Raw genomic sequence first — 27,778 nt, 5'->3', positions numbered from 1 at the left:
ATTTGACCAAAAGAAAACAACAAATAAATAAAAGAAATAAATTATATTGAGTAGACAGACAATTTTGAAAATGTTATCAACACAAATTTTTCAAGAGTGTTTTATCTATAGCATGTTCGAATTTGTTATACCCTGCATAGACAAGCAGCTGTTATAAGAATAAATTATATTTGATTAAATGTTTGAAGGACAAGAGTCACGGGTTAGAGTCTCAAGTAATGACATCCTATTAAAAGGACAAGAATCGTGTGTTAGAGTCCCAAGTAATGACAGCCTATTAAGGATTCTTCAGTAGTTATTAAATCAGAAAAGCCTTATAATAGTGTAGATTTTCGAGATTTAAAAAATTGTGTAACAGTCTGTCAATATTATGAAGTTTTTTTCTAAATATAAATTTTCAATAAGTTGATTCAATGCTGAATATTGGATTATATACAAACGTTCTAAATTATAAATATTTTCTTCAGTAGTCATGCAAGAGTCCATATATCCCTATAAAAGTGGCAATTTTGGTTCATAGGGATTTCGAATCACTTTAATCTCAAAACGTTTTTTTTTGCTCGCTTTAATATTGAATTAAATGGAAGGGTTCTAAATTATAAACTAAATGAGTCTATCAGTGCAAAAGTGGTGTAACCCCAAACTATTTATTTAGTAGTATATTAAACTTACACCACTTTTGCAAAAAATGTTTTATAAAACAATTGTGGGTTACACCACTTTTGCGCTGATGGCCTAAAATAGTTTTTTCCTGAATTCAAATCTATATATTATAACCCAAAATCAAAAGGATTATGGGTTATGAGATACGTTTAATTTTGGGGGACCAAATGTTCGGATTATATAGGAACGTTCTAAATTATAGACCATCTTTCATTAATTGTGTAGAGATAAAATCATAACCTGGAGCTTCTCGTTTCGATTGTTGTCACGATTCATATTTAGAGAATATTTAAATCGTCAAGAGCATTTATTAGTCTAGCTATTAGGAAGAACACATCCTTAGGATGAAATGCAAAGGTTTCAGGATTGAATGTTATGTTTTAGACGACTTATGTTAAATGGCAACTGAATGAAATATGAAATATCTGATGGATTTCGAATCATTTTAATCTAAGGTACGGTATCAGTATAATATTGAATTATGTATAAAGTGAGTAATAAGATCATAACCTGAGGCTACATTTAGTTTCATGTTTCAATTGCTTTTCTGAACAAGTTAAATTATCATAATAATTGGAATGGAATAACTGAAAATATCTTTTAAAAAGAGATTATCACTGTAAAAAACCTCTGTCATTAATTTTTTAGTGATAAGACCATAACCTGAACCTCTATTTAGCTTCTTGTTTCAATTGTTTTTCTTAATAAGTTTTTAAAGAATGGGCAATTGTTGATCGTCTAAAACACTATCGAAAACAACCTTAACATAAAACCATATACATCCTTAGGATAATCTGCAAATCTTTTATTAATTTTGTAGTGATAAGATCATATCCAGGAGTTCTATTTAGCTTCTTGTTTCAATTGATTTTCTTAATAAGCTTTTAAAGGATGGGCAAGTCAAATTATTGTTGATCGTCTAAAACACTATCGAAAACAACCTTAACATGAGAACGAATACATCCTAAGGATGATCTGCAAATGTTTTGATTGCTTTTTTTAATTAATTTTTGGAGAACATTTTTTAATAACGTAAGTCCAAAATACTTCCAAATAAATTTAAAGAAAATTTAAGCCATTCAGGTGGACCATCATAGCTAAATGGTACAGACAGGACCTTAAGATGAACTGCAAACTTAGGTGCCCCGATCTGGTGGTTGCGGTTTCGATTCCCGCCAGAGACTCCGGTTGTATCTGCAGACAAGCAAAACGCTTCGCATTTTATTTTATTTTATCTCTTAACCATTCCATTAAATAATTCATTAAGAATTAATTCATAGGCTTAGTTTTTTTTTGGACCTTCAAACGTATTGAATTCATTTCTTGGAAAATTCATTCTTTAATGAGCTAATTCCTTATTGAATTATTCTAGTTTTCTTTAATTCAAATCCATTACAATATAGTTAAGATCAAACAGATTCTCTATTTCTCTATTTGAATGGCAACTGAGTTAACAAAAGTTCGAATTAGTTCATAATACAATTTTCAAAATAAGATTTCTTTAATTCAAATTCATTACAAAATAGCTGTGTTAAATTTATTGACTGATTAAATTTTTCATTATTTATTTTCATCTATTAAACAATTTGTTTCAATTCATTTTGTAACTGACTAAAATCAAATGAAGAACAAATATTTTCATTAAGTTTGGATTAGTTTTGGTTGAATGAAAATGATTGTTACAGGCAAAATTCCTTTAATGATAAATACCAGATACTATACCGCTACAATTCAATTACTAAAATCCGTTACCGTAATCTTTACTTGGTTTCTAATTATTTTTTTTAATGACGTATGTATATTTAAATTTTTAAATAAAATATGTGGATATTTTGGTTTATCTCATATAAATTTTTTCTAAATATAGATTTTTCAAATATCGAATAATCCGGTTCTACTGAATTTGTATACCCTGCACCATAAAGCTGAGGGTAAATAAATTTAGTCATTCCGTTTGTAACATATAAAAATATTGGTCGTTAACACACAAAATTATATACATATATAACATATATCATGGGTAGAGTTTTTCTTTTCCCGTACTTTTTCATTTCCCGGGAAATCGGGATTGATTTTGAAATTTCCCGGGATCCCGGGAATTCCCGCCTAGAACAAATTATTCAATTTTAAGAATGTAGACTTCGTTTAAAATCTAAAAGATGTCTTTGGTTTTAAAATGTAATTGGATACAAATAAAAAATCAAATACAAATTTAATATAAAGAAATAAACTGACTCGATTTCTAAGTACCGTCCCGTGAAAAACTCTAATTATGGGTCCTTATAAAATTCTAATATGATATGGTTTATCGATCTATTTGTTGAAGGGACGATAGGACCTAGGATGAAGGGGATGAAATTTTCCCCAAATATTCTTGTTCATCCGATAAAAATTTTAGAAATAAATATCCGCCCGACGCGACGTTTAAAAACAATTAAAATAGATATTTGGCACAAAAAATAGGTTGAACCGGTGATATATGAAAAACTTTGGTCGTACTTATTATACATATTTTTATCACGATAATATTGGTGGTGGGTTATACGAATTTCTATTATTTTTATAAAGAAAAACATTAATTTAAATCAAAAAATTACATTAGAGCTTATCTAATAAAGGTTTTTATAAAGAACCATACATATTTGCTGCACAAGTCTAATGCTTATCTAATAATACCGCCTATTATTAAACAGTGACGACCGCTACTACGTACAAAATACTCTTTTTTTACCAATGTGTGTTCTCTAATCTGAAAGTACACTCTTCATTTCTGTATACATTCACGTGCTGCTAAGAATTTTTGCCTTGATATTGATAATTCATACAATCAAACGAAAAAAAAAATGTGCTTTTTTACAATGACTATTTAAATTTGAATTGGTTTTCTTGTCTGATTTTTCATGTTATTTAATTGATAAAAAAAATATACAAAGTTTCTTTCTGTATTTTTGCAAAAATAAAGGCGACACAAATTGTTAATTGATACTAATAAAGAAACAAATATGTATACACAAAAAAAAATAAAATAATGAAAACAAAACATAAAATTTACCATGGCAACAGGTTATTTTTGTTTGTATACAAACTACATAAATTTTGTAAATAAAAATACCCCCCCAAGTAAATAGTATTTATATTTGGGTCTGTTCAAAATACATATCTACCAAAAAAAAAAGAATGACAACGTTAGCAACAATTTATTATATTACAAAGTAATACTACCACTTTTTGAAAATCTGTATGAAGGTGTGAGTAAATGAGCCGATAATTTAAAAACTGGTATAAGTCAGATTGTTATCAAAATTATTTTTTGATGTTTGTAAGTATATAAGAGTGTCCTGTAGGTAATATGTTATAAAAAACCGATAACCGAGGAATAATTGTCGGTTTTCGGGCGCGGTTTTGAGTCATTTAAAGCCGAAACTACTCTAACATATCGAACCATAACATCGAAAGAATCTTAAGTGTAAAATACAAAACTATAAAGGAATTTGAACTAAGGAACAGTATTTTTGTGATTATTTGCATTTTTAAATTAAATTAAAATATACAGCTAATGACCACTTAAGCTTAAATTGTATCTATGCAAATTTGACAGAATGATTCTGTATATATTGTTGGTTAAGCTGTTTTCGCTTTTACGGCTCATTGTATACAAATACTGAAGGGCTCATCTAATTATGTTCATTATTCTTATTCATACTCAAATTAATTTTGTTTCGAAAATAAAAACGTAAAAGGTTTTGTTGATGTTGTTTGAAGCATACAGAATAGACATAGAGCGGAAACTCTCCTGAAAAAGACCTAACTCAGAAACCTAAGTCGTGATAATGTATTAGTAGAAAAAACTATGCGAAAACAGAAACAAACAACAAACAAGGTTTCTGACAACTGAGTTAGGTCTTTAACAGGAGAGTTACCGCTCTATGTATATTCTCTATGGTTTGAAGTATATAGACATGGAGTGTAAACTAGAAAAACCTCAAACAAAAAAATACTCAAAAAATTCACACATACCATTTTTTGTTTTCGCAAAGTTATGTTTAGTAATACGTTCTCACTACTTAGTTTTTTAACTGAGTTAGGTCATTGACAGGAGAGTCGATCTATGTTTATTTATCTATGGTTTGAAGTCATAAAAACATTTATATAGAGCTTAAACCAGAAAAAAATACACACAATATTACACATACGACCCTGTCGGACTTTTAAGAGCTAACTCATTTACAACTGACTTCTAAAGTAACTCAAACATGATGCATTGATGATATATTTGTTTGTATAACATCTGACTTCTTCTCGATAAGTATTGAACTAACTTTTTGCTCACTCAAAGCGGATGCAGAGCTAACTCAAATTTAAGTTGATTTATTGCTAACTCACTTACAACTGACTTTTAGTAATTCAAACATTTTGCAGAGATGAGCTATTTCTTTGTATATCTGACTTTTTCTTGATAACTATTGAACTAACTTGTTGCTGATGCAGACATAAGCATGAGAGAGAGATTAAATAGTTAAGAATAAGCTAACTCATAATGAGCTAATTTGTGATTAGATGAAACTTATGCAGAGTGAGTAAGTACTAATGACATTACATTAAAAAACTGAATAGCTTTCATCAAGGAAAGCTTTTTAGTCATAGAGAAATATACATATAGCGGAAACTCTCCTGTCAAAGACCTAACTCAGTTGTAAAGAACCTAAATGGTGAGAATGTATTAGTAAAAGGAGCTATGTGAAAATAAAAACAACACTCGTAAGTGTAATTATTTTGAGTACCTTTTTTTGTTTGAGTTTTTTTCTAGTTTCCGCTTTATGCATAGAGAAAATACACATAGAGCGGAAACTAGAAAAAAAGCTCAAACAAAAAAATTACTCAAAAAAGTTACACATACGAGTGTTGTTTTTGTTTTCACATAGTTTTTTTCTACTAATACATTCTCACCACTTAGGTTTCTGTCAAATGAGTTAGGTCTTTGACAGGAGAGTTTCCGCTCTATGTCTATTCTCTATGGCTTTATGTGTATTTCTCCATGTTTTTAGTCACATGTGTCTCATGAGTTAGTTTTAAGTTAACACAAAATCTGTCAGGGGTGTGTTGTTTTCTTTAGTTATCGATTTTTTTGCTAATGCATTCTCAGCACTTAGGTTTTTGACAACTGAGTTAGGTCTTTGCGGGAGAGTTTCCGTTCAATGTAAAATTGCTTTAATTTATAAATAATAAATTTGAAATAAATGATTTTTAAAAAATAATGATTAAAGAATAAATAATAATATATTGATAAAGAATGTTATAAATAACTGTAAATAAATGTTTAAGTGCTGTAAAAAGGCACAAGTAAATTGAAACTTAATAATATTCTTAACAAAAATTCGATTTAAAAATATTTGTTCACAAATTATTTTTAACTACATTACGGTGTTATTTTAAGCAGTTCTTTTAATAAACCAAAATCATCAGAAATGTTTGTGTATTTAGTAGTGAGACTTGACGGGTTATGTTTATAAATAGTCTAGTGAAGTTTTTGAAGTAAGACTCTATAGCCCGTTGGTCCAGCATGTGTAAAAGTTGTAAGAATACCCCATCAGGTTGTATAAATGATGTATTTATACCCTACACCACCATAGTGGGGAGGGTATCATGCGTTTGTGCAGATGTTTGTAACGCCCAAAAATATAAGTCTAACACCCACCTTAAATTATATCGATCGACTTAGAATCACTTTCTGAGTCGATTAAGCGATGTCCGTCCGTCCGTCTGGTTGGCTGGCTGTCCATGTAAATCTTGTGCGCAGAGTACAGGTCGCAATTTTGGTACATATTATTTTGTCGGCCCAAGGACCAAGCCTATTGAACTGGCTGAAATCGGTCCATTATTTCACCTATCCCCCATACTAATGTCCTTCCGATATTGGACTTTATCGGTCATAAATGTTTAATTTATAAATTTATCTCCACAAATTGACCTCAAAATAAGTTTTATATGTACAAAATTCATGTCACCAAATTTTGTTACGATCGGTCCATAATTAGTCATAGCTCCCATATAGACCCGCTTCCGAAAATCACTTTAACGCATATAAATCGCTTAAAAATTTTGGTATAACACACAAAATTCAACATAGTTAACTATAATATAGACATAAATCACACGACCTAATTTCATGGTGATCGGTCTATAATTGGTCATAGCCCCATATAAGGCCCACTTCCGAAAATCACTCAAAAATATAAATTATTGAAATTTTAAAAGAAAAATGTTTTTGCTCTTTTACTTAGTGTAGGGTATTATATGGTCGGGCTTGACCGACCATACTTTCTTACTTGTTTTAATATTTGTTTGGAGTAAAATATTGTTCCATTCTTTCTTAAGAAAATTGTTTGTTTGTCCCTACTGACATAAGCTGCAATCCTCAGAGAAGGGCAATTACTTTCAAATCTCCCACAAACCATTCATTCGTGAATATTATATTGAATTTTTCGAAGATAAATTCCAATGCAGTCTTTGATGGAAGCAGACTGACCTATCGGTATGGAGTTTTTCGAGCTCTTTTCATTCCCAGGAATATTTTAATACAAAATTAACCCAAAAACCAGTAAATTTGATCAAATAAGCGGTAAAATTTCAATATTATATAATTTTTATTAAACGATTTAACGATTGTTTTTAATAATTTATAAAATGAATTGAAAGAAATTTTGAATTGATGAAAAACTATTATTGGGAGCCCAGCAGAATGTGTACGGTGAAAAATTAAACTTCACAAATAAAAAAAATCGACCGAACGATGATATGTCACTCCATTATAAAAAATTAATGAATTCGTCTGAATTTGCTTGAATTCGATAATTTTCTCATCTTGTTAAATTTGCTTGGTTCCAGCAGTGGCGAATTGAAATAAAAACAGGCGAATTCACTTATTTTTTATATACGGAGTTTGACATAAATGGGTATTTTTTATATGTGTAATATGACATTTATGCGTGCGAATTCTATAATCAGCTGTACTCCCGATGATACCTTATTAAATGCACCTTGAAGCACACATTGTTTTTTTAAACGTTTTTTAAAATTAGACTCATCCTTTAAAGATGATATATTATAATCCTTTCTTAAGACTTTAAAGAATAGTTTCTGAAGATTTATCAAAATCGATTGAATAGATCACCAAGTATTTATTTCAATTCTTTTTTTAAAGCACTTTTATGTATTACCGCATATTGTATTTTGCCAATGTATTGTATGTGAAGTAATTGAAAATTATTGCATTATAATAATTAAGTTTACATATTGTTTAATTATTTGGAACATTTTATTGACATTTATCATGCAACACTAACATTATTTAACTATTATTTTACTTTTAGTACTTCCAAATAATAAATCTCAAGATCCCAGTCACATAACAAATGGCAAATTGAAAGATTTTGAAGAGGCGATACCGTTTTCAGAGGCATTAGAGAAAACAAGTAAGTATACGATTTTAAATAAAATGTAGTAAAAAGTAATTCACATTGTCTCACGTTTAAATTAGTAATATTTAGGCATGTCACAGTCTATTTTGTGCTTTAGAATTCTAATTAAAAAACCTAAAAATAGATTTTTATTATGAAATATTATTGAAGCACAATAATATCATCTTGCAACCGATATGGAATATATTCAAACTTTTCTTTATTTTTTTTTTCTTCTTTAGAATTTGGTTTCTTCAATTATTTCCTTATAATCAGCTCTGGCGTGGTACTGGCCAATGTTTTGTTGGAAACTTCAGCGGTGGCATTTTATATGCCCGTCGCTCATTGTGATCTACACTTGACCAATTATCGCAAGGGTCTACTGAGTGCGATCGGTTATGTGGGCATGATTATAAGTTCACATTTATGGGGATTTTTAGCTGATACCAAGGGTAGAAGACGTGTCATAAGACCGACATTATTAATCGGTTTTATAGTAACAGTATTTTCGAGTTTCGCCACAAACTATTGGACAATGCTGTTCTTGCGATTTGTAAATGGTATATTGTAAGTATAAGATTCTCAATTGCTAGTGACGGTTTTAATAACATAACTTTTCCTCACAGTGTTTCCGGTGCCTCAGCCACAATTTACGCCTATTTGGGAGAATTTCATATTGATCGTACACGATCAAGAGCCATGATGATCTCAGCTTTTATATTTGCATTGGGTGCCATGTTAATGCCTTTCCTGTCCTTCATGGTCATTAATCAAGATTGGCGTTTGCCAATTCCATTTTTGGGCATCACATACAAACCATGGCGTTTATTTGTTATTGTATGTGGCCTGCCAGGGTTCTTAGCGGGAGTTTCTATGTTTTTCCTACCCGAAAGTCCAAAATTCTTGCTATCAATTCATAAAGAAGCTGAAGCCATTGAAGTATTACAAAAAATGTACAAAATGAATGGAGGTAAAGAGAAATTGCAGGTAAATCAAATTATTTAATACACAATACTTCAGTAAATCACTATTAAATTAAAATATTTTCATTTTTAAATTAAGATCAACCATATTATACCCGAAGAAGACTGTGATGAGGTGTCGACCATACAAAATAAAAACATGAATTTCTTCCTTAAACTTTTGCTGACCATGTGGAATCAAACCGTGCCCCTGTTTCGTCGCAAATATCTTCGTATCACCCTGATTGTGTGCACCTCACAATTCTGGTTGTATGTGATAACAAATGGGCTGTACATGTGGTTTCCATACATCATCAATGCCATGGGAGAGTTTATGCGAAATAATCCAGATGGAAATGAAAAATTATGTAATATTGTTTATGCCAAACATGCTAATCAGACTGAGGGAGTAAGTTGAATTTTTGTTTAAACTATAAATATGTAAAATTACTAATTTTGTGAACTTTTGCAGATTATGGATTGTCCGGATAAATTGGAACCCACAACATACATGTATTCATTGTTAATGGAAGTATTATATGCATCATCATTTGCTGTGATAGGATTGATAATCAATCGTTTAGGGAAAACTTTAATATTATGTGAGTCTAAATTCTAAAATCGTTTTTATATAGTTCCCCCGATATATTACTAACTTTTGTATTTTCTTTCCAGTTATTTGCATCATATTTTTCAGTTCCTGTGGTTTAGTGGCCGTTTGGCTGCCATACACTTCCGTAGCCGCCATTTTTTATGTTTTATTGTTTTTGGTGGGTGTGTGCATTAATGTTTTGGGTGGAGCTACTGTAGAACTATATCCCACACAATTAAGGTATGTTATATAGGAAAATCATACAAAATTATTCAATATTTTATTTTATATTTCTTAATTATCTTACAGAGCCATGGCCATGTGCGTTTCTTTAATGATGGGTCGCATTGGCAGCGTTGTTGGCACCAATATTGTGGGTGCTTTTCTGGCCTCGTATTGTGAGATGACATTTTATGTCGCCTGTTTTGCTTTAATGTCGTGCGCCATTCTAATATTGTTTTTACCGCGTCATGTCATGTCCAGAAATTCCAAGAAATCCAATATTCAAGATACTTAATAATATTTAACGAATTTTTTTTTACCACATGATACTTAATAAGTGATATTTTGAGAAATAAGTAATGTGTTTAGTTTTAAGTAGTAATCAAATTTAGAAAATAATAAAAATAGATTTTTTGTAAGAAAAGAATTGAAAACAAAAGTTGTACTTATTGAAAATAAAAGTGATTATGGTGTAATTTGATTCAGACGATAACATTTTCGAAATACAATCTCTGGGGTACACCCGTCGGATGCTTAATCATCTCATAGTGTACGAAATGATGAAATGAAGAATAACACATGATTAAATATAATTAATGCAAGAAATGTGAAAAATATTTATGGAAAAGTATTAAAATATATACAAAATGGAAATAATAAATACATCACACCTTTGTTTCAATTTCGAAATCGATTTTATCACATACCTGATAATCTTTTAATTAAATACAATTTTCTATGTATCTATTACTATCATAAGTTCTGGTACAATTATTATTACCCCTACCGTTAAAAAAATTTACTGATCAAAGACGAGTTATCTTTGCAGGTTTTAATAAGCAGGAATCCGATTTTAATGCATATGCATTAGGGTTTCCATGCGGGCATTTTTGTTACTCAGCCACAGCAGAAAAATTCGGTCATTAAGATCAGAATCAGTTCAAGAATCAATTTGAGATTTCATGTTCTTAAAGGAATTATTAAGATGTCTAGCGTTACAAATTTTAAGGATATTCACACTTATAGTTACTATTAACAATAATACTGGTTTTGTATTAAGTTAAGGGAATTTGAAGATTTTTTTAATTTCCTCCAGGGAAGAGAAAAAGTCCTGGAAATTAGGAACCCTAATATGCATGTTTGCATATTGTTCAATTACTTTTTCGTATCATATTATTATCATATTATATTACTTGTAACAAACTGTCATCGATTTGATGTTGCCTATTTCGCATACTTTGTTATAATTGCATGTTTTTGCATATTTGGATTTTATGCACATATAATTTGCATATTTTAAAATTTGTTTTGAATCATCCTAGGTTAGGTTAGGTTACGTGGGTTGCTCGCAATTTAGCGAGTTCACTCGGAGGACTTGTGGCCCATTGTGATACCCTTAGAAATACTATTCCCTTATGCTGAAAATTCGTACATAAAGTGAGAATAGTTTCCCTCCCTAATTTCGTTGACTATGTGATTCCTGTGGTCCCCGTGGGAATCAACCGGTACTTCTAACAAACCTGATCATATTTACTAGTGACACATCTCTGAGACAGTCCAGATCATGGAAAAGAGCTTTACCAAGATGTAATAGTCTATTCTCTTGTAAGGCTGGGCATTCACATAGAAGGTGCTGTACCGATTCCACCTCCTCTTCGTCTAAACAACTTCTACAGTAGCTATAACGTGGGTAACCCATACGTTCCGACATATGTCCAATCATACAGTGCCCAGTAATTATACCCGTAAGAAGCCTGATCGAATTCCTGCTAAGATACAAAAGAGACCTAGTTCTATCCTCTGTCAGATTGGGCCAGAGCATTCTGGATATTCTACAAGTGATGATATTTGACCACCTGAGTTCCGTCTCGCTCAAAGCCCATTCATCTATCAATCTCGATAATGTCACCAGGGGAGTGTGAATATCCCTTTGCGCTAGAGATACGTCCAGGGACGACCCGTTGGTTGCGCACTCATCAGATATTTCATTTCCCCGGATGCCCTCGTGTCCTGGAACCCATATCAACTCTACGTGATGTTGTGTCAGTTGTGCCAGTGATTTGATACAATTGAGAAGATATTTCGACCTGATCACGTTGGAGTTAAGAGCCTTGATTGATGCAAGGCTGTCCAAGTAGATATGTATAGTCGAATTTTCGAGATTCAGTTCCCGGATTCTTCTCGCGGCTGTATCGATGGCATAAATCTCTGCCTGGAAAACCGTGCAGGTATCGGGTAATCGAATAGACATCAAAAGGTCCAGTTTATCTGAGAAGATTCCCGAGTCCGTGCATCTTTCTGTCTTTGAACCATCAGTGTATCAGTGTTTATTTAGTGTTTACCGCTTTTTTTGTCAAATATTTGTCGTGTGTGACCCTACCTTTAGTATACAATTAAAAAAAAAACAAGTTAGGGTGCGATATTTGGCTGTGCCGAATCTTAAATACCCTCTACGTAAATATAATGAATATTATAGAAACTACACTGTTAAACAAAAATAGAATATCCATATTCAGTGTTTGACATTGGAGCTTAGTAATTCTCTGTATTTGGTGTAGCAGAAGTGTCCTATCTATTATAAGCTGCTGAAATCTGTCCAAACCATCACAGGGAACCTGAACACAACTGATGCGTATAAAGCGAGCGTTGGCCGAAAAACGCCCAGAATTAAAAAGTAATTAGAAAGAAGTGGTTGGGAAGCCTGACCCGCTTTATAGTCCACACCGTGCTCCGTCTAACTACTATGTATTTGTAAAAATAAAAGCGAAATAATACTGCATTTTTAAGTCATACACCCAATATTAAAAATAATGTCTGTACAAAATTTCATTAAGATATCAATTTTTTCTCACCGTTCTTCCAGTTTTTAATTTCAGGATATATGGGAGGGACACGAATCCTTGAAATTTAAATGTTCAAATTTTAGGGTTGATTATATTTTATCAATTAAAACATATTTGCCATATTTTACCTTCACGATAACTTCTTTTATTATTGATCACTCGTTATATGAAATCACGACACTGATAAATTACCAAACCAAAACAAACTCAAAATAACCGAGAAAATAGTCTGCAAATTTTAACAAAATTTAGTTTTTGACCATATACTAAATTTTTGTTACAACTATAGAATCAAAACAATTTCAATAACTTTAACTTTCTTATATTCCCAAATACATATTGGTAACAAAAAATCAAAAAATGGGTAAAAAAATGTAAAAAAAATTAAAACCTACCTTTCACAAATTCAGCGATGAACAATTAGATTAATTTTAATCATAATGTTTCAATTTATGCATAATTTCATCTTTGTGCACCTTCAACAACAAGACAAAACAGGTGGCTTGTTCACAAAAAAAAAGATTAATTAAAGTATGTTTTATAAGAATTCAATTAATTTTTCACATATACAAAGTATATTGCTATTGTTATTGCTTTATTTTGAACTATTAAATTTACCCTCCGCAGCAGAGGCTTCTTAGCAAAAATTAGTTTTATTAAAAAACACTTTAAAGGGTTATTTTTTGTTAGAATTTCACTAAGTTTTCACTTATAACAAAGAATATTGTTGTATTTATATTATACGTTGCTAGTTTTTCTTATTATTTGTTATATTTTCCAAAATTTTTAACGTCTGCAAAATTTTTGCAAATCAACCGGTGAATGATGTAGCTAAAACTAAACAAACATATTATGAGAGAAAAAAATGTAAACAAACATGCAGAGTTGTTATATTTATGGACAATGAGGATATGACAATATCAGTGCTGCCAAGTTTATTAAAAGTAAAGTAAACGATTTATAAATTTTGTAACGAGTTTTTTAATTCAAAAATTACATTTTAATACGACCACTGCCATTTAGAGAATTTATCTACCAAATTTCATATTTTTATCTATTGTACTGTGCAGAACAAGGGTAAGGTAAACATAAAAGCTTTATTATTTTTTTGGTTATTATAATTACAACAAGTAAAAGTGTTATATTCGGCTCTGCCGAATCTTGTATACATACCATCAATATTTTTCTGATATAGGGGTTATATGGGAGATAGAGTCATTTATGGACCGATCCTCACAAAAGTTTGTAAAATGATTTAGGTTCATATAAAACTTGTTTATGTAAAATTTCATCACTACATTAATTATAATAAGATAATTATTAATAAGGTCTAGGGACAAATGATGTCCGATAGCGACTTGGGACAAATGTTGTCCAGATTTATACTAATTTTGTTACTAATATAAACACAGTCCTGTATATATTACTTTTAAAGTGTTTAATATTATAAATAATTCCAATTCTCAAAAGATTAAATTCTTTATTATCACTGCCTCTAAAATAAACCTGTATAAATACAAGAACAAAATCAAATAAAACTTGTACAAAACAAAATAATAAAATTAAATAATTGCTGCTCTTGTTATCTCTGTTTGATTCTCTTTATCGCTCTGTTTAAAATAATACTGAGAGGAAGCTTTCTGTCCCTATTTTTGTATTAGCACAGAAAAGTTTACTTAATTCGATGAATGACAAATTTTAATTCAAAAGTTTGTGGACAGTTGTGCGCAATACACCGGTTAGTTAACAGTCCCAGTAAAATAATACAATAAATCAATTAAAGCAAATTAATTTATTCCCCAATTCTGTTCGACAACTTAGTAATTAAACAAAATTAATTCACCAAAGCAAAAAAGACGCAAAACAATGGCTGGAGTAACTGGTAAAAGAGAAAAAATTGGTATAGTGGGAAGGTAAGTGAAGTACATATACAAAATGTGCATGCGAATGAACGAAAAAATTAAAACTAAAGGTGACCTAGTTAAACTAATAACAACAAAAAACATCTGTTTAACTTGTTTACACCTGAATTTACTGGTTCATAGATATATTTTAAAATAAATATTATTCCTTTTTTATGTTATCTTTTAATAAAGTGGTCTTATTGGACGTTCCTGGTCGATGTTATTTGCCTCAGTGGGCTATCAAGTAACATTGTTTGATATTCTACCCGCTCAAGTTGAAACAGCTTTAAAAGAAACTGAAAAGGAATTAAAGAGCCTAGAATCAAAGGGTCTGTTGCGTGGTAAATTGAATGCAGCCCAACAGTATGCCTGCTTATCGGGAACAACCGATTTAAAAGAATTGGTTAAGGGCGCCATTTTCATTCAGGAGTGTATACCAGAACGTTTGGATATGAAACAAAATCTATATAAACAACTGGATCAGGTGGTGGAGAGCCATACAATTATGTCTAGTTCGACAAGTACATTTTTGCCCTCGTTGTTTAGTAAAAATTTGAAACATCAAGCTAATGTAAGTACATAATGACAAATTTTATATGTACATATGTAGTAGGTACATATATTTAAAAAATTTACAAGTCTTGTGATGGATTTTTAAAATGTTATTAAATGTTACATCTACTTAAAGTGAGAGCTGTGCCCTTTGAAAGTATGTTAAATGGGCAAAGAAAATTGTTTACTCCTCCGATTTTTAACATTTGCAGTACTATATAGTATATCGAGGAACTATATTGAAAAGGCTCTATCTTCAAAATTACAAACATTTCACTTTTAAATTTACACCGCTTATTTTCAAGATAATCTATAATCTATCTACTTATGACCTCTAAAATAAATTATACCCATGAGTTTTGGGATACTTACTTTTTTTTAACAGGTGGTCAAACGGGAGAAATGTTTTTCAAGCGAGCACCTTTGATACCATTACAGATTAATATGTAAATCAACATTGTCTTATCTGTACTAAACCTACGTGACAAGCGCTGATAGTAAATCGAAATAAATCACAACTTAATTATAAACAAAAACCAAATAGTGCAGCAAAAACAAATAACCCATATAGAAAGAATAAAAAACATTTAAAATCATTGCAAAAAAAAGACAATTACAATTACCACTTATCAGCAATCAAACAAACTGAAAATGTACCAAATGCACTTTAAAAAATAATCTCAAACAGAAATTGTTTTTATTAAATATTGTAACATGTATTCAACAAGTTGTCGGTCAAAATAAAACCCTCAAGGTTATCCAATGTAAAGCTTGAAATGGTTCACAAGTGCTTTTGAATAAAGCCAATGCAAACATACAAATTAAATTATTTGTAAATAGATAGTATCAACTATATTTTTGATAAATAAAATTCGCAATAAATATGATAGTATTTTAAATATACCACCAAGAGTGCTAACGCAATTTGAACAGAATTACTTGTTGAACCAAAAATTATATAGGGTGAAGTTGACAATCGATTTTCGACTTAAACGAAGTTAATAATTGACCTGCTTTATTAGGGAACCTGATATGAGAAAGAAATTAAGAGAACATACAGTGGTTGTCAATACAATGGAAAGACATCCAACTATTCAATTGATAGGTCATATTAAGTCAAACTATTAAAAATTTTTGAAATAAAAGTTTGAAATGGATTACACTGGTATTTTTAAACATGATTATGCTGAATTAAAATAAATCGATGGAATGTTTTATAAGAATTTTCTAACATATAAAATCGTTTATATTTTTAAATAATCAGAGGCTAACATGTAGTTATTATCATTAATGTCCATATAAAACCAAAATTTAGGTAAAAATATTGATAAATTGTAGGCATTTCGTTTAATTCTTGTCGTAGGTTGTTAATAATTAAACTTTAGACGGCAAATAAACAAGTAATAATTCAAGTAGTTTTACTTTACTGTTAAATTAAATAAAAAATAATCTTTATATGCACTCTAAATGTGTAAACTAAATACTTAAGACCAACAAATATATAGTATTTATACAAATGAGAAAATAAACTGATAAGATAAATAAAATATCAACATTAGCCAAGCAAATTGGCTAAAGTAACCCATAATAAAACCGAAGCGGTAAAATAGAAAACAACGTAACCGTTTAATTTAATTAAAAACAGTTATATTTGGCTGTGCCGAGAATACATTTGTATGGGGATTGTCAGAAATCATGGACCGATTCATTTCATTCTCTATTTAAATAATCGAGCCCATTGGGCCATATACGATTAATACAATATTTTTACAATTAAATAAGGAATAAAAGTAATAATAGTAAAACTAAAAACTAAAATTAAAGTTTAAAAAAAGCGGATTCTTGCCAGCCAGATTTTGCTAAGTACAAACTTTCAAATTTTGACTCCCTCTAACTCAGAGAGTTCTTTACCGATTTCAAAAGATAGTTCACTTGACATGAAATCAACTACATATACATATATACTTTTTGTTTCTCCGACCAATATTTCGATATGTTGGATGTAAAAATAAGTTACCGAAATACATTTAAAATAATAGCTAATTATCCCTTATTAACTTCATATTTACTTACATATAATAATTTATTTTTAATTTACTTCACAGGTCCTCGTATCACATCCTGTAAATCCTCCCTACTATGTGCCCTTGGTTGAGGTAGTACCAGCTCCCTGGACCAAACCAGAAGTGGTTACCAAAACCCGTGCTTTAATGGAAGAAATCGGCCAGAAGCCCGTTACATTGAGCCGTGAAATCGAAGGTTTTGCTCTAAATCGCATACAATATGCCATACTTAATGAATGTTGGCATTTAGTTAATGATGGCATACTGGATGTCAAAGATGTTGACAGTGTCATGTCGGATGGTTTGGGTATGCGTTATGCCTTCCTGGGACCTCTGGAAACCGCTCATCTGAATGCCGAAGGCATGACCAATTATTTTGAACGTTATACAAACACCATTTATGCGGTCAGTAAAACCTTTAGTCCCACACCCAAGATGGAAGGTCCCACCGCGGTGGCTGTTGCTAAACAGTTGGAACAAATGGTACCATTGGATAAATTGCCCGAACGTAGAAACTATCGTGACAATTGCTTGACCCAATTGAGCATATTGAAACAGCAGTTGAATAAGAAAAACTGAGTTGCTTGGTTGTATGTTTTCTTAACATTTTATTGAAACTTTAAATCATGCCTTTGTTTTTATTATAATTAATTAAATATTAAACAATAATAACAATTATGTTTTCTTTTTTTCACGTTAGTTTTTTTGTTTGTATATATGTATGTATAATGAATTTGCATTTAAAAGTGCTTTAATACTTAATAGTTTTTGAATAAAATTTTGGTTTTTTAAATAATATTGTGTAAGAGAACAATTTAGCAATTATTTTGAAAACAATTTATATTTTTTTTTAAATTCTTACTAGCTAAAATATATATACTTAAGTAACTTTAGTTTGTTTTTTGTATTTAATCAAATCAGTTCTTAAAATTATGAAAATTTTAGTAACGACATTTGAGACAAAGCAAAAAAGTTTTGATACCAAATTGAAAATAATGAAATAAATTAAAAGTTTACACAAAATTCAGGTAATTGGCATAGATTATAGAGATAAACTTATACATAGTTTATTCACTGGGGATTTTAAATTTTAATAGTATTTTGAAAGTTTTAATAAACATCTTTCTCAATTAAATAAGTTCAATTACATATTAATTTAATTAATTTTGAATTTATTAAAATAAAAAAGCAAAATGTCTTGATGATTAATTTAAGTTAAGAGAGAAAAGTCAAGAAATTTCGAATAGAATAGATATAAAAAGGTATAGTATATAGTTTTACATAATTAATTCATTGGGGGTTTTAAAGTTAAATTGACCAAATAACAGCCGTTTTATTTTTTAAAAGAGCTAAAAAAACTTCTTAATTAATAAAGTTCAAATATTTATTAATCAATTTATTTTGAATTTATTAAAATAAATATTAAAATTTCGTTTATGTTTGAAACCAAATAATACGTAAACAAATTATGATAATCGTCAGGGTACGGTAAACCATTTACTTGGAAATGAAATGTTCGAAGAAGGCAAACTTAGTGGGTAAAGTACAATTTAAGAATATTCTGGAATTTAAATTTCAATACTTTGTACAGGCTTTGTTAATATTAAAAGCACCATATTATATAGAATATCAGGGGGGTTATTATGTAATTCGATTCGAAACGAAACACTTTCGAAATACAATGTATAAAGCATACAATTTCGAACGAATTTCTTTTCGAAAGGAGTTACATAATAACCCCCCAGAAATTATGTGACTTTACTTCAATGAAAAATGCAATATTTAAGTCAATTTGAATTAAGTAAATTTTTTAAAACCTGTAGATCTGACTATTAATATTTCGAGAGCATCCTAGACATCTGTTTGCGATACCTTATATTCAGGGTAACTATATAGCCGATGAATAGGCCAGAAGGGGTGCAATATTTCCCTTGGAAATTGCAATGCAATTGTCGTATATGATGCCAGCAGGACGTATTCCGCGAACAGATAAGGCTAATTCTTTCAACTATTACAGGGCACTATATAATTGGAACACATACTAGGAGAATGGGCCTACGGTTTAACGATTAGTGTAGCTATCAAAACGAAGAAGAGGATGATACAGTGTCCCACCTATTCTGTTATTGCCGGCTCTCGCCATCATGAAGAAGCGTAAACTTGGAACCCCTTTCTTCTGGTGTTTAGAAGATTTATAGAGGATGAATCTGAGGATCTGGTTGGTTCAATATGAAACCAATGAGTGTCCAATGAGAGACCTGCGGTTTACTTCTTGAATGAATCCAAGTGAGCTGCATGAAGAGCGACTGTCTTCGGAACCTAACCTACATTATGCATTATTTTCGGACATTTTGTAAATTCTAATTATTAAGTTTGGATGAATTGATAGAAGAGCAAATGTTTGCCAAATACGTTGTTACAATTGCCTCCTTATCAATTGCTTAAGAGAGAGCCTATTTCGGTATTTTACTTTCTGGTTGATATAAGAGGTGTTTACATCCTTACTGCCTTACTATTTGACAAATACGTTTGTGATACGCAATGGTTTTGAACAAACCAACCGATTTTTTTTGCCAATTTCCTTGGCTCTAGAGGTCCCATGTTCTGGTTGATATAGGAGACGTTCTTCAATATCTCCAGTTTTCATTGAAAGGTGGAATATGTATCATTTCCCATTCTGAGCGATTGGATAATTTAATGAATATAAGCATAAGCAAACACTCGTCAGATTTTGTGATTTTTCTAATCGTAAAATTTATTTTAGCTACACGGTCTTTAATGTCTGTTGGGAATCTAAAGTTTACAAATTTGCTGCCTGATAGATTTTGATTAAAATAATTCAGAGCGAAAATGTCGTCATATTTTATCTTAGGAAACACAAATGCATCCAGATCATTCCCGAGTGTTGTAATGTAATTCCACATTATTTAGTACCTAATTGGATGGAAAATATTTTCGAATTGCAATTTTTAATTCATACAAATTCGAAAGATTTTCTTTGATAACAGAATTAGGAAATATTTTTACATGATATTGTTTAAACCTTATTTATGTCCACTTTCAAAAACAAGTTAAATTTATTAGCAAATAAACTTTTTTTTCACACTAATAAATTCGTAAATTGAAATATGTAAAAAATAAAATAAATTCGTAATACAAAATTAAGATTAATTAAAAGTTTTGTTTTAGTTTTAACTTCTAAATTGACACATACATTGTTAATTAATATAAAGATGCTTTTAAATTATAGTTTTAATAATCATGAAATAATTTCTTGGCTAATTGTTAGTATATATTTCAATAAGTAAACAAAAGCAAATAATATGAGATCTTTGTTTTTTGAAAAAAAAAATATGTTAACTACATGGTAAATAGATACAATTAATTTTCAAATTTAACAGTTAAAAGCTTTATTTAATTAAGTTAACATTTTGAATTCTTAAACGGGGGTAAATCAAACATAAAAGCTTTTACTAAAATATAAGCTTTACGTTAGTTGTTTGGTTTCTACTTTTATTTAATTATTCTTGCTTAAATGTTATTGTCATTATTGTATGCATTGTTTAATTTTTATTTACTTTATTTTAATTTGTTTACTTTAGTTACTAACCCATTATCAATGCATTGTTTATTTATTTATTTATATGTATGTATATTTAATTAGGATTATTTTGGTAGGTCTTCTAAAATCAAAACAAAGAAATAAATTGCTTTTGTATTTTTGTTTAATAGTATTTAAGTAGAAGAGTCCTTCAGTTAGATTCTTGTCCATTTAAGTTCATGATTAACGACTCTAATAACTTATAATCTTAGTAACTAGTTTTCTTTAAAGAGCTTAAGTACAATAATCATAATAATACATTCACATACTGGTAGTTGTTATTTTTTCTATTTTTTTGTTGTTTGAATAAGTACATTAATTAGTTATTACATACATATTTATGTATGTATGTATGAAGTTGGATTTTTTGTGTTTTTTGCTAAATAAATTTTATATAACTAGAAATAAAGGGGGGTTTTTGTATGTATGTTGGTTTGTTTTTGAAAATACGTATTATGCATTTTTGTAAGTACAAATTTTACTAACTTATGGTATCCATTTTAAATGCATTCATTTTATCTTTGAGCTGTTGACACAAAGTCAAACCTACGGTAAATAATACTAAAACATCATTAAGCCAACCTACCGAACATTCAGCCTGTGTTGCTTCCATTTTCATAGTACCCTGGACATTTAGCAATTGATAGACTGCTATGATCAATTTGTGACATTGTAAGAAAAACGATATTGCTTGATCTTCTGGTAGATTGGGCGTTAAGGATTTCTAAGTTTATTTTATAAATATGTTAAAAATATTTCCAAGAAAAAGGAATATAGAATAGAAGCCACTTACCATATTTCTACCCTTCATTAAATCATCTATAGATTTTTTCTTTGGTATTATGAGACTAGTACGACCGCGTTGTAATGCTCCTATTAGTTCGGTTATTATTTGTAAAACTTCCTCCGATGATCTGAAATGAAAATATTATTTTAGTATCAAAATTTAAATGTTATAGAATCTATAAATTGAAAAAATATATATTTTACAGAAGAAGTGTACTACGCCCCCAATACTCAACACTGCAAAGGGATAGGCCAGCATTTAAAACTATATTTTAAAGCCTTCACCATGAGTTATAAGTTTGTCATTCCGTTTATATATGTATATAAAATCTGAATCAATATTTATCTTAAAGTATACTTTGGTAAAGGATAACTAAAAATCGACACATACGAATATAGCTTTCTTACTTGTATTTTTGTAATTTTTTTTTCATTAAAGATTCAAAAGTAATTGGTACAAAATATACAAAATTTACATCACTTTACGAAAATCTCTATACAAATTAATTTATATATAATTAATTATATAAAATGTTTGGGGATTTTTTTTAATAACATTCGATGAATAAATATAAGTTTATTGAAATTCAAGAATTACTCATTATTTTGTTGTTTTTATTGGAATATTTTATAAAGTTTTTTCTGTGGATGCTGTTTCATTAATATTCAAGTCGTTAATAATAAATTAGTAAAACGACATAATTACATTTACGTTAACAACTTATTATTAAGCAATGTATCATCTAATAGTGGAAGCTTATTTTTGTAGATACTAAAAGTAGTATACTCTAATAGAATATAAAAAAATAAGAGAGCTATCTTCGACTGTGACGAATTTTATACACACTTCACCGAAGTATTCTTTAAGAAAAAGATTGAAAACTATTTTTTCCTGGTGAAAAAAAATCGGGTTAAAATATCCCGATTTTGAGCCATTGACTTTCCTAATTATGGTGGCTTTATACGTCGTTGGAAAGGTCTTTGAAGTGTCTATCATTAGATATTCATAACATAAACATTTAATGGCTTAGTAATCCTATAATCGAGATAGTGTAATTTTTTTACTTATATGCGAATATAAATAGTAACCGAACCGGGACTATAGCATATATATTGATGTATCAATCTTGTACGTAAGTTATTTGGGTGCTTACCACTCATGATGAAGGGTATACAAATTTATTCCGTATATTTCCAATTCTAAATATTAAATTTAATCAGTTTCTATCCTTCTTAGAAACTGATTAAATTTGACGGTTTAATAAATACTTAAGAAGTTTTTAAACACAATAATATTTTTTCTGATTTCTACCTTATTTTGGATACGGGATGTTATTAAATAGCAAAAAGGTGTAAACATTTCGATTTTATCATATAGAATATTTTATATACACACTAATACTCATATTTTTTATTTTAATTTTAAACAGTTATTAGGAATTTTTGCAATGCTCTTTACTTGTATGAGCTTGTACACGAATATAATGAATTACTTTGAAATACTATAAGACAATTTTAGTGACATACACTTGAAACGAAGATTGTATTACATCATCTTTGAAGATTTTATTACATCAATTAGATATTTATTTTCAGCAAAAACAAAAACGTTACGTGCTATTTGAAATCTCTTTAACCCGGCAATTCCCAGTGTCACCTACAGGTGACAAAGATTAAAGGTAGTTTTAAACATAGAAACAGATATCGCCGATAAATATTGGTATTATTTATATACAGACAGGATCCTGTTTTATATCTGATTTTATTTTGGCAACACTAGAATTTTATTAACTAGGGGATTTTTAAAAATCTTTAAGCAGTGGTTTTGATTTTAACATACTGGTGCGTGTCTTATGATAAATAAGTTGTTATAAAAATGCCAAACGGGTAAGTATCACAATAATTTTTTTAATAAATACTGCTAGATATTCCGGCTAACAATGTGAGCAAGTATTTTTAGAAAATTATTTTTTTTCTGCCCCGTGTCACCTATAGGTGACCCAGCTATAAAATCGAAACTAGCTATATTTTTTTTATTTTAAACTTATTTATAGTGTAAACTAGACGTATTTTTACTATTTTTAATAAAAACAAATTATTTCTCCCTTTGGCGAGGGTATGGGAATTGCCGGGTTAATAAGAAGTAATTACATACAATATTTTGTTGTGAAATTTAATTTGATATGGGGAAACAATCTGAAAATTTTGACAGCTCTATTTTTAAAATGTAGATCTGTAACTTATTTTATAAAATGCTCCACCATAACTCGATTTATAAAACCCATCTTGAGAAATTATTCGAAATACATATACGATAGTTTGTTAGTTGTTATCGTTTCGATGTTTTTGGTTTTATATTAAGCTGAAGGGTATAAGCTGAAAATAGAACTCTAACTTATTTTTTAATGTGTTTAAATATCTATTGTTTTAGACCTAGTGCTTTTATACCTTTACAATAATAAAATACATGACCTCGGGATTTCCTATACATGTTTCTGTTCCACAATTGTAATTTCCCTTTTATAATATCGGTTTCTGGACGAATTGTAATAATAAATGAAAATCCAATTGAAGCATGAAGGGATAAGATCGTATTAACCATTTGGGAAATTTTACAGTATACACTAAAAACATTAGAAAACTTGAAAATTGCTTATTTCGAAAGTGTTTCGTTTCGAATCGAATTACATAATAACCCCCCAGAACTTGGTAAATATCTATCTATATATATAAAAATGAAATAGTCCATGTATGTAATGTCATCTCGTGAGAACGGCTGGAGCGATTTGGCTGATTTTTTTTTTATTCGATTCGAAATTTTCCGGAGATGGTTTGAAAAAAAAAATTAAACAATTACGGCTAAAGCCGGCTTTTTGAGTCCAGTCAACTGTAATATAAAAGCCCCTAAAGTATGCAGTACAAATTTAGATATTTTATTTGAAAATAAATAAGAACAGGCATGGTTGGAGAAACTTGACGAACTAACATTTACCTACCGGGCGAAGCCGGGGCGGTCAACTAGTGTATATATAAAAATGAAATGGTCCATGAATGTAATGTCATCACGTGAGAACGGTTGGAGCGATTTGGCTGATTTTTTTTTATTCGATTCGAAATTTTCAGGAGATGGTTTGTAAAGACAAAAAAATCAAAAATTCCGGGTAAAACTCGGAAATTCTTTTTTTTGTGAGTCCAGTCAACTGTAATAAAAAAGCTCCCTAATTTAGATATTTTATTTGCAAATAAGAACAGACTGGTGTGCGTGGGTTGGAGAAACTTGAAGAACTAAAATTAGTAAATGCTACCGGGCGAACCCGGAGCGATCAACTAGTTTTTAATAAAAATAGTGTTCCTTAAAATCTTAAAATCTCTTGTTTATGCTATATATTATAACCGATGTTTTTGACAGTAATTGACAGTCATGGATATGGCTATGAAAAATGTTGAAATTACAAACGGAATGACAATGATAAGTTATTTGGGTTTATCCACCTACATATTCTGTAATTCAGTTCAATTTTGACATACGTTCTATTTCTAACAAAACATACATACATACATACTTAATAATTGCTTTTAAAGCTATTTTGGTTTTTTTTAAGAAAATATTTAAGACCAAACAAGTAAGAGAGCTATATTCAGCTGTGCCGAATCTTATACACCCTTCACCAAATTATACTTCAAAATAAAATTTTTAAATATTTTTAGGTAAACAAAATTTATTTTTTCCCCAAAGTAGTTTTTTTCATTTTTTTTAAAAAAAAATTTTTCGAATTGTTTTTTAAAATTTTTTTTTGTTTTTTCAATTTAAAATTTTTTTTTTAATTTTTTTTAATATTTAGAGAAAAAAAAAGTTTTGTTAAAAAAATTTCGGGTTTAAAACTATTTTTTCCGATTTTGACCCATTGTAGGTCCCTCTTACAATGGTCTTATATACGTTGTTGCAAAGATCTTTGAAATATCTATCATTAGATGACCATGTTGTCTATATTAATGACTTAGTAATCCTTAGTAATAAGATATAGGTCAAAAATAGCTCAAAAATCGAGGTTTCCCTTGTTTTTTCCTTATATCTCAGCAATTTGTGTACCGATTTTCTTGATTTTAAATAGCAACCGAGCCGGAAGAATTCCGGAGATATTGATGTATGAATCGTGTATGTAAGTTATTTAGGGGCTTCGGACATGGCATAATCGACTCCGCTATCTATAAGGATACAGAATATACATATATACTTTATAGGGTCGGAAAATTATATTGTGGAAATTACAAACGCAATGACAAACCTATATATACCCTTCTCACAAAGGTGAAGGGTATAAAAATTTATTTTGTAAATAAAACGAGTTTCGGAAAAAATGGCTGTTGGCCTAATACGAAAACGATTAACGAAACACTTTTCACAATAAAAATAATCAGTTTTTTATACATACAAATAAAATAGTTTGCTTTTGAAATCATAAATATTTATTTTATTACAAACTGAGTTGAAGATTCGTAACAACTGAATATAACACACCACTTGTTGTCAAATGTAACCTTAACTTAGAAGATGTACTCATTTACACTAGTACCTATATTTTAAGAACCTCCCACTCAAAGGGTTAAAGGTTATAAAATTATTATATTATTTTTTTACTTATTGCTTTGCAGTTAATTATTGCTCTATAATAAAAGCTTGTTTATGGTAAGATCTATAAATAACAAAAACTTACCGAAATTTATAATTCTCGTCGACATTATCGATGTGATTGATGGCCTGTTGTAAATGATTGGCAGCGTCTTGAACTTGTTGCAATTTCCAGGGGGCATCTGAAGTAATAGCAGTACGTTGAACTTGGCTGGAGGAACGTTTTAACTTGAAACTAATGTCCTGTGTAAAATAACAACACAAAAACATACATAAAAACTATAAAAGTGTTTTTTTTAAACATAAGAACACCTACCGCTTGTGTAATACTATCACCCGTCAAAGTAACAGAACATTTCAATTGTTCCTGGGCAGCTACTAAATGGAATTTTTCTGTACGTTTACCCTCATTATCGTACAGTGGTACAGGAAAACGACGAGCACATTCCTAATAAAATGTTAAATTTAGTTTTTTTTTAATAACATTAAAAATATCCCGCTAATAAACCACTTACCACTAATATTTCCCTTAACTTTCTTAATATCGAGTGAACTTCATCCCTCATTACCCATTCAAATTCAATTTGCTTAAATATAAATAAAAAAAAGATTTATTTAAAATAACGTTTTTAATTAATTAAAACGAATTTTTTGAGTAAACATAATTTTTCGGTATTCTGGTTTTTTGCAAATTGTATGATTTTCTTAAATAAAATTAATAAATATTTCAATTAAAGAAATGAGTGCCTTTGCTGTTGTTAATAACAACAAACACACTGTGTAAATCTGGTAGCAATAAATTAGTTTGTTGTTGTACTTGTTTTATTTTGATTGTTTTCAATATAATTTGGTATTGGTGTTTTTCACACAGGGGCCCAGTATGTGTGTGTGTTTTTATTGATAAATGTACAAATGTATGAGTGTAAGTATTTGTTGTTGTTCTAAATACATTTTATAGTGGTTGTTGTTCTTGTATTTCTACGGTTTTTTTTCCTCATACAAATTATTGATTTTTTGTTTGGATATTTTTCGTTCTTGTATTTATGTAGGTCTGCAATTTTTTAGTCTCTATTTTTAAACTGTAATTTAACACTTAAAACTTGTTAATTGTATTTAATCTTTAAACAATTATTAAACTTTGTTAACTTCTCTGTTATTTCGTGCAGATTTAATTAATTATTTTGTGATTTTTATATTAACAATTTAAATTTTAATTGAACACTTACAAGGTTCTTCACCTCTTCACTTTCGATATCAGCCATTGTTTTGCAAATTCTGACAATCGAGGAGCTTTTATACAGGTGTATGCCAGATCCCAGCTGTTTAATTTACACTGTTTTTTAATTAGAGACTTTTGTGTAGAGTAGCTGTCAAACTCCATATAAACAAATTACAACAAAAAATCCTCTCTGCCATGCATATAGTACTTTGTTAAGTGTACCCTGGTCAAATGTATGCAGTTTTTTGTTACCATTATTTTTTCCAACTGTAAAGCCAAATTCA

General features: G+C 29.6%; 3 protein-coding genes across 3 annotated transcripts in view; 2 read left to right on the top strand and 1 right to left on the bottom strand.

The window, feature by feature from the left end:
• Nucleotides 1-10,335, top strand: part of LOC135958479 (uncharacterized) — a 38,119-nt gene extending 27,784 nt beyond the window's left edge. The window contains exons 10-16 of the mRNA XM_065509387.1: nt 8,034-8,135; nt 8,363-8,687; nt 8,747-9,107; nt 9,183-9,491; nt 9,555-9,684; nt 9,758-9,914; nt 9,984-10,335. Of these exons, the coding sequence (XP_065365459.1) occupies nt 8,034-8,135; nt 8,363-8,687; nt 8,747-9,107; nt 9,183-9,491; nt 9,555-9,684; nt 9,758-9,914; nt 9,984-10,191 (1,592 nt within the window). The 3' untranslated portion in view covers nt 10,192-10,335. The remainder of the gene's footprint in view (nt 1-8,033; nt 8,136-8,362; nt 8,688-8,746; nt 9,108-9,182; nt 9,492-9,554; nt 9,685-9,757; nt 9,915-9,983) is intronic.
• A 4,114-nt stretch (nt 10,336-14,449) lies between these two features.
• On the top strand, nt 14,450-18,051 carry Had1 (beta Hydroxy acid dehydrogenase 1). The gene is made up of 3 exons (XM_065508344.1): nt 14,450-14,652; nt 14,836-15,214; nt 17,301-18,051. The coding sequence occupies exons 1-3, from the start codon at nt 14,606-14,608 to the stop codon at nt 17,835-17,837; spliced, it is 963 nt and encodes a 320-aa protein (XP_065364416.1). The 5' UTR covers nt 14,450-14,605; the 3' UTR covers nt 17,838-18,051.
• A 3,209-nt stretch (nt 18,052-21,260) lies between these two features.
• LOC135956775 (protein rogdi-like) lies at nt 21,261-27,585 on the bottom strand. The gene is made up of 6 exons (XM_065507346.1): nt 27,502-27,585; nt 26,791-26,862; nt 26,592-26,723; nt 26,361-26,518; nt 21,653-21,773; nt 21,261-21,583 (listed from the first exon to the last, which is right to left on the bottom strand). The coding sequence occupies exons 1-6, from the start codon at nt 27,535-27,537 to the stop codon at nt 21,341-21,343; spliced, it is 762 nt and encodes a 253-aa protein (XP_065363418.1). The 5' UTR covers nt 27,538-27,585; the 3' UTR covers nt 21,261-21,340.
• Nucleotides 27,586-27,778: the final 193 nt, after the last annotated feature.

The sequence above is a fragment of the Calliphora vicina genome, chromosome 4, assembly GCF_958450345.1.
Source record: "Calliphora vicina chromosome 4, idCalVici1.1, whole genome shotgun sequence".
NCBI classification, from domain to species: Eukaryota; Metazoa; Arthropoda; class Insecta; order Diptera; family Calliphoridae; genus Calliphora; species Calliphora vicina.
The sequence above is the reverse complement of the archived record's forward strand: the minus strand, read 5'-3'. Positions and strand labels throughout refer to the sequence as shown.

Bases quoted from the DNA above. Each gene is read 5' to 3' on its own strand.
- Had1 (XM_065508344.1), top strand. From the start codon at position 14,606: ATGGCTGGAGTAACTGGTAAAAGAGAAAAAATTGGTATAGTGGGAAG. The intron at 14,653-14,835 runs GTAAGTGAAGTA...CTTTTAATAAAG, and splicing joins AAAATTGGTATAGTGGGAAG to TGGTCTTATTGGACGTTCCT. The intron at 15,215-17,300 runs GTAAGTACATAA...TTTACTTCACAG, and splicing joins ATTTGAAACATCAAGCTAAT to GTCCTCGTATCACATCCTGT.
- LOC135956775 (XM_065507346.1), bottom strand. From the start codon at position 27,537: ATGGCTGATATCGAAAGTGAAGAGGTGAAGAACCTT. The intron at 26,519-26,591 runs GTAGGTGTTCTT...TATTTTACACAG, and splicing joins GTGATAGTATTACACAAGCG to GACATTAGTTTCAAGTTAAA. The intron at 21,584-21,652 runs GTAAGTGGCTTC...AAATAAACTTAG, and splicing joins TAATGAAGGGTAGAAATATG to AAATCCTTAACGCCCAATCT.